The sequence below is a fragment of the Tupaia chinensis genome, unplaced genomic scaffold, assembly GCF_000334495.1.
Source record: "Tupaia chinensis unplaced genomic scaffold, TupChi_1.0 Scaffold000637_1, whole genome shotgun sequence".
NCBI lineage: Eukaryota > Metazoa > Chordata > Mammalia > Scandentia > Tupaiidae > Tupaia > Tupaia belangeri.
In genome coordinates, this window is record NW_006160158.1 from 741,845 (window position 1) to 749,135 (window position 7,291).

Below are 7,291 nucleotides of genomic sequence, written 5' to 3' on the forward strand. Positions count from 1 at the left end.
CCGATGCTCGCCCCCGGGGACCGCTCTCCGCACCCGCCTCGCCCGCTCGCCCGCTCGCCCCTCCACTTTCCCTCCATCCGCTCGCGGTCCCTCCATGCTCCTTCCTCGCGCTGTCCTCTCGCGCCTCCGGGGCTCCGGTCCCTCCGGGCGCCTCCTCCCCGCTGCCGCCCTCCCCCAGGCGCGGTCCCATCTCCATCATCTCTCCATCCCCTGCTCGCCTCTCCTCCGCCGCTCTGCCCTACTGGGATCCTCATCCCTCCACTCCTGGCCCTCCACCTCGACTCCGCCGACCCCAGCGCCTCCTTGCCCCCCAGCTCCGGAGTGGCCCCGCTTCTGAGACCCCCGGCCTCCGAGTGTCTTCCGCACGCCCCCCACCACTCAGCCCTCGAGTGTCTCCCGCACGCCCCCCGCACCGCCTCGATCTGGCTGGGCGTTTGCCCCTCGGCTCTCCCTGGCCGGTGCCTTTTCTGGCGCTCGGCCTCCCCCGAATTGCTTTGTTCACGTGCGTCTTCTCTCTGGGCGGGGGCGGGAAGAGCCGGGTCCTCTGAGAGCCGAACGGGTCCCACGCCCGCAGGGAGTGGACCTGGGCTGGGGTCGAGGGGTGAGCCGGGGGACGCGGGGGGCCGGCGGGGCGGGGCCGGCCCTTTATTTACCTTTGGCTGCGGGAGGGGAGGCGCCTCATCAGCCGTCTTCTCCCTCCAGCCTCCGCCTCGCCACCACCCCCTGATCCCCCGCCCCAGGGACTACACTCTTGCAGCTCGACAGATTCATCCAGCCCTCTCCCAAACCCCACATTTTCCCCTCGCCGACTCCCAGTTTCTCCCGCCTACACGCCCCAGTGACCTCAGGCTGAGGGAATAATTCGTATTATTACAAACAAGCTCACTCTCCGAAAGCCCGATTTCTCTGAAACCCGATTTATTTCCATGGCTACCCCCCTCCTCCTCCGCGTTCACCTCCTCTCCCCGTGGCTTTCCCTCCCCCTCCCTGCCCCCCAAGGCTCTGACTCAGCTCTCCCTCTCCACAAAGACCACCTCTCCTCCTCCCCTCCCACCCTGCCCTCTCCCATCTCCTCAGAGACTGTCCTCTGACTGCCCCATCCCTGCCGTCTGTCCTAGTGCCCATCTCCCACCGCCCCAGCCCCAGCCTTGCGTCTCTGAGCCACTCTCCCTTAGCCCCCTGGGAGGGACAGGGTCCCTTTACCTGGAGTCCCCTTCATTTCACACCAGCTCTGCAGCTGCACACGGAGGCCCCCATGTGCCCCAAAGCCCATTCCATGCTGTGTCCCCCAACCTGAAACTTAGAATCCTGAGACTTCACGGTAAGAAGGGCCTGTAAGGTCAGGTGCTTCAGCGGACCTTCTGGTGCCTGGATCCCTGTAGGATCCCAGGGCAGGTCCCCCCACCCCTTGAGACTTTCAGAAGGCACTCCCTGCCCTCCTGTCTGAGTCTCCTTTTCCGAGGAGTCTGGGCCTCACCAGATGGATGGCCGTGCTCCGAGGTACTTGGCTTTCCCTGGCAGGCTTCAAACTATGTCCACTCCCTCTTCTCTCTGACTTAGCTTCCTATTCTGTTCATCCTTATTTTGAAAGTCCTCTTCTTGCCTTCTGCCCTCCCCTTCCCTCCTCTTTAATCCATCACTTGTCTTCCATATTCAGGTGTAATGTCTCCTTCTCACCCCTCTTCTCTGCTCTGCTGCTCCTGGAGGGACACACCCAACTCTTGCTGCTCAGCTCCTGCCTCTATCCCTACCATGGCTCTTCCCCTGGCCCTTAGGGAACACCCACCAGGGAAGACCCTGTCCTCCCACCACAGACAGGAAAGCCCATGTGGAGAGACCCTTCCCTCCTAGAAATGCAATAGACGAAAAAGCCCAGGTCCCAGGTAGAAACCCTCAAGGATTCCTTTCTGCTAAGTCCCAGCCCTGACCCCTCAGTGTATTTAACAACAGCAAAGGGGTTTTACTGCACTTGTTCTGCACCTGCTATTCTTGGTTGTATTAAAATGGAATATTTTGGCTTAGCATTACTATTGCTCTCACCAAAAGTTGGGGGAGCCAGGCAGCAGGTAGCATGGAGGAGAAGGCAGCTGGATCCCACATGGCTGACTGTGTGGTTTGAGTCCCAGGCCTGGTGGTTTGAAAAACACACCAGGTGTGTGTGTGTGTGCGCGCACGCACGGGCGTATGTGTGATTAAAATCTTGAGATTGAAGGAGAAGGGTCTGTGGCATGGCCATTCCCCTTGGGGGGGGGGTGATTTTTCACTTACCCATTCTGTCTCCCTCTCAGATGAGTGCATGTGCCCCAAGCAAAAATTAAACAAAGAAACAAAAACTGGAGAGTGTAAGAGGTTGAAAGACAGCAGGCAATCAGAAAGAGTGGCAGCCAAAGGAAGGGGTGGGGAGAGGAAGGGCTGGTCCCCTGGGAGGCCCTGGCATCCTTTTGGAAAGGCCAGGGAGGCACACAGGGAGGGGAGAGCAAAGCAGCTAACCTTCTGGCCACTGCAGGGAACGAGGTGATCGCAGTGGACTGGAAGGGCCTGAAGGATGTCGATCAAATCAACATGGATAGCACCAGCTCTCTGCACGGGAGCAGCCTCCATCGGGCCTCAACTGAGGTGAGCCCTGCACTCAGCTGCCCAACACAGACCTTCTGAAATGACGCCCTGGATCTTGAGTTGCCTGGTCCTGGAGTTCCCCTCCTGAACTCCAAGGACACATCCCCCAACACTCCTTCCGATGGACACTTTGTCCTAGTTCCTATGTTAACCTAAGGACAATCTTCCCCACCTCATACACCTACAGAAGTCCCTCTGGATAACTGGGGTTACTTGCATCTTTCGAGGTGCCTGGGTTACTCACTCCCTTCTCTCTTCACAGCAAACTCGAACTGATTTCTCCTGGGATGGCATTAATGTAAGTGCAACTGTCCCTAGATCTCCCCCGTCATCCCCAATGTCTCTCCTTGGAGTCTCCCATAAAACACAGTGCTCTCTGGCTCTGCAGGCACTGGGAGCTCTCACATTCTCTACCTGTTCCCCAGTTTTCAAGGGTGGTGGAGACATGTGCCTCCTTGGGACTGGTGGGAATACTAGCTTTCCCTATTGCATGCCCTGGTTCCCATCCTCCGTCCTAGAAACCACGGCCTCTTCTCCGTGTATTGACGCCCCCATACCTGCCTTCTGATTCCTCTGCCCCTCCTCCCACATTCCCTATCCCAGCTCTCCATGGAGGACACCACTTCTATTCTTCCGAAGCTTAAACGCAACTCTAACGCCTATGGCATTGGGGCCCTGGCCAAGTCATCCTTCTCAGGTGAGACTTCCTATCTGGGCATGCTTCCAGATGGGAAAATACCCATGGGTTCCTGGTCTCGGTCTTTCTGCTCCGTAGGCCTGTTGAAGACCCTCATCCTACCTCCATTATTTACTCCTCGTGTGTGGAGTCCTGGGGTTATCTGCCCCAAGGGGATGTAGCCCCCTGTCACTGGGGTGGAATGATGGGGAGGGTCCAATGTTGATATTGTGTAATATTCTCGAAAATGTGGCAAATTTCTGGCCTCTAGGGATCTCACGAAGCATGAAGGATCATGTGACAAAGCCCACAGCCATGGGGCAAGGCCGAGTGGCCCACATGATTGAGTGGCAGGGCTGGGGGAAGGCTGCCACCATTCAGCCGCAACACAGCCATGAGGCCGTGCGCAGGGATACAGATGCCTACTCTGACCTCAGCGATGGCGAGAAGGAGGCTCGTTTCCTTGCAGGTACTTGTACCCTGGGCCCTCAAGAGACAGGTGTTCAGGATGGCCAGAGACTGACCTCCAGCCTGACCCCCTGTGGCAGGATCAGCTTTATCCATATGCTGACCATAGGCTTACATTTCCCAGTGACTCTAATTTGAAGAATTTGGACTTCTTAATTCAGATCAGTGCTCTCAAGCATATTTTTATTATCTCAGAAAATCAGGGGAATTGGATAGGGTTTGTGTGTCCACCTGTTCGGAAACCCCACTTTCTACATTGTGGGAGTGTCCCACTCTGGACTTGTACTAACTCCCTTAGTATAAGAAAAAAAATGCAAGGGTCTTGGGCTTTGAAAGGCTCAGGTTCTGCTCACATTTCTAGATGGAAAAGAAAGGCCTTAGGGATCTGTTCTAGCCTTTCCCCTCTAGCATTTAGTGTCTTGGGTGCACTCCCCAGACTCATTACTTGGGATAGCACTAGCGGACCCAGGGAACTGAATGAGGAGATGGTGGTCTACAAAAGAGGATTAGTGTCAGGAAAGGAGTGGAGGCCATTAGATAGGTATGCAGTGTATCTACAAGGGTGGCCAAGTCCTAGTGCCAGGTCTTGTAAGAGACCCAGGAAGAGTGATAGGTCTGGAAGAGAAGAGAAGAATGTCCGTGTTGGTAGACGCATCAGTGGGGAGAGGTCACAGATGCATAGGGGATACTGAGGTAAAGTCGAGTAGTAGCGATGTATCCTCCAACTGACTCATGGCGTTGACCAAAATAGGGACCCCAAGTCTACCCATCCCCCTATTATACCCTCTCTTTGCCTACGGATCCCCCTGAACTTTCACCTTTATATCTCTGTGGACCCACAATTTCATCATGCTCCCTTGGGGGTTCTTTACTAATCTCGAAACCTACCTTTTAGATTTCTTTGTCATTGACCACCTAATACGAGATACAATTCCAAAAAATTTGCAATGATAAATTTCTGGGAAATCCCTAATTTTAATCTCCAGGAGACTCTCAACTCTCTCCCCTGAGAATCCTGAATCTGACCTTCTGGAGAATCCCCCATAATTTTGCCTTGTTTTAGGACATATATGAAGGCCACACTGTCCTATGTAATAGCCACTGGCCATGTGTGTCTATTAGACACTTGAAGTCTGGCCAGTCCAAATGGAGATGTGCAAGTGTGAAGTCTGACCGGGTTTCAAAGACTTTGTATAAATAAAAGAAAATGAAATATCTCATTAATAATTTGGAATTGATTATATATTGAAATGATCATAGTGTTAATTAAGATTTATTATTATAACTTCTTTGACCTATTTAAGTATGGCTACTAGGACATTTCAAATCATAAAGGCAGCTTCGGCTGGGTTACTGTTACAGGTTGCACTGAGATGTCTCTGACCCCTCCCGTGTGTCCAGGGCTCCAGTAGGTTCTGTGCTAAGCTCACTTCTTCTCACAGGTGTCATGGAACAGTTTGCCATCTCTGAGGCCACGCTTATGGCCTGGTCATCCATGGATGGTGAGGACATGAGTGTCAACTCCACCCAGGAGCCATTAGGCTGCAACTACAGTGACAACTACCAGGAGCTGATGGAGAGCCAGGGTGAGAGATGGTTCCTGAATCCACCCCCTGCGAGCTGAGAAGCCTTCCCAGTAGAGGTTCAGGCCACCTCCGTTCAGCTCTGTTCCCTTAGGACTCCCTGCTCACCTCGGCTCTCCTCCACTCTGCCCTCCTCTCAGTTCTCTGTGTGGTAGTCCCTGCCTTTGACCTCTGGACCCCACCAACTTTCATGATTCTCTCCACAGATGCCCTGGCTCCTGGCCCCATGGATGGGTGGCCCCACTCCTACGTGTCCCAGGGCATGTACTGTCTGGGGTCCTCGGATGCCTGGGAAGCAAGCGACCAGTCTCTCATTGCCTCTCCAGCCACAGGATCCTATCTTGGCCCTGCCTTCGATGACTCACAGCCCAGCTTGCACGACATGGGGCCTTCCCAGCCTGCTTCAGGATACTCTGCTCAGGAGCCTCCACCTTTGCTGGGGGGAGACACTGACTGGGCTCCAGGGGTGGGTGGGGTGGACCTGGCCAGGGGCCCTGCTGAGGAGGAGAAGAGGCCACTGGCCACTGAGGAGGAAGAGGACGCGGGATGCCGGGACCTGGAGTCACTTTCCCCACGTGAGGACCCTGAGGTGTCCACTGTCCTCAGCCGGAAGGTGTCTGATGTCACGTCCTCAGGCGTGCAGTCCTTCGATGAGGAGGAGGGTGAGGCCAACATCTAGCTTCTCTCCCCCCACGGCCTGCCTTCCACTCCCGCCTGAGGGGCATGGCTGCAACCCATACCTTCCCTTCCCCCAGCAGTGCAGCTGACCCGGGAGCAGAAGACAGCAGAAATGCAGGAGCTTCCAGTCCTCGCCCGGACAACGGAGGACCAAGATGGGATGTCACACAGGCTTACTCTCTAGAAACCACAGGTCCAGGACCTGGGACCCAGGCAGCCAGATGGCTGCGAACTTGGCGTGACTTCTGGGCCTATGCCCAGGAAGCCCCAGCCCAGCGTGTAGCCTGAGGACAGGCGCTTACAACCCTGCAGGAGGAGCTGAATCTCAGTTCTCCACCCCCCACGTCATCTTCCAGGAGCCTTGGCTGTGCTGTCTGAACGCCTCCTTTCTCCATGTCACTCTTGCTTTCCCCAACCCTGTGTTTTTTCTGGCTGTGGCCCCAGTTCATCCCAACTGCAAGGACAGATCTCAGGGGCAGTCTGCGTGGAGGGTGGAGAGTCTGCCCTCCGCAGGGAACGCGGCTTCTGAAACCAGGAGTCGAGGAGGTGGACGTGCAGCTGGGAATTCGCAGGAGGCACGAGCATGATCCTTCCTATCGAGGCCTGCTCAGAGACAGGAGAGTCTCTGATGGGACCAGGAGCCAACATGGCCACTTGTTCTGGAATCTCAAGTATCCAGGGGGCTGAAAGGGGATCCCAAGGAACTGGGAACAGACCCAGCTTGTGCTTCCCTCTCCTCTTGCATCCCTGCTGGAGCTGCCCTGAGAAGGGAGGGGACACCAGTCTCTGATGTGCAGACTCAGGACGCAGGTGTCCCAACGGGGGGCATGCGGGCTGTGTGTCCCCCACCTCGAATTCTCTGGAGCTGTTTACACTTTTCTCTTTGCCTTTTCTACATTTTTATAACTTCTTGGGGACTCAGGGTTGAAGGGGTGGAGGGAGGAGTCCGGTGCTGTCATTCCCTAGGTCGGGCTGGGCTGTCGCTGAGGGCCAGGGTGGGCACTCGGCTCCTTCTATCCCTTGTCAGCACTCCCACGCCTCCCCAGGTGGCCTGCAGGTGTCCTCCCTCTGGGCAGCTTGCCCTCCCACACCCCCACACTGTGCTGGGCAGTGGGATCCTGAACAGCATTTCCATGAGTGCAGTGGACAGGGGGACAGGCAGAGTGGCTGCTGTGGAGCTGGCTTGCATCCCCCTGTGCCGCTTCGGTGGCTCACTTTCTGGCTCTTGGGTAGGAGATAGAAGCCTGAGAGGTTCACCGTCCTCTTTTCC

General features: G+C 55.8%; 1 protein-coding gene across 3 annotated transcripts; it reads left to right on the top strand.

The window, feature by feature from the left end:
- The first annotated feature begins 2,505 nt into the window (after positions 1 to 2,505).
- FAM131B (family with sequence similarity 131 member B) lies at positions 2,506 to 7,285 on the top strand. 3 transcript variants are annotated; one of them, XM_027776180.1, is made up of 7 exons: positions 2,506 to 2,616; positions 2,879 to 2,914; positions 3,220 to 3,313; positions 3,564 to 3,761; positions 5,203 to 5,346; positions 5,550 to 6,005; positions 6,099 to 7,285. In XM_027776180.1, exons 1-7 carry the CDS (start codon positions 2,563 to 2,565, stop codon positions 6,203 to 6,205), a joined length of 1,089 nt encoding a protein of 362 aa, XP_027631981.1. In that variant the 5' UTR covers positions 2,506 to 2,562; the 3' UTR covers positions 6,206 to 7,285. The 3 variants fall into 3 exon arrangements, with proteins under 3 accessions (XP_027631981.1, XP_027631982.1, XP_027631983.1); XM_027776181.1 differs by having other exon boundaries at positions 6,102 to 7,285; XM_027776182.1 differs by having other exon boundaries at positions 5,550 to 6,182.
- The last annotated feature ends 6 nt before the right edge of the window (positions 7,286 to 7,291 follow it).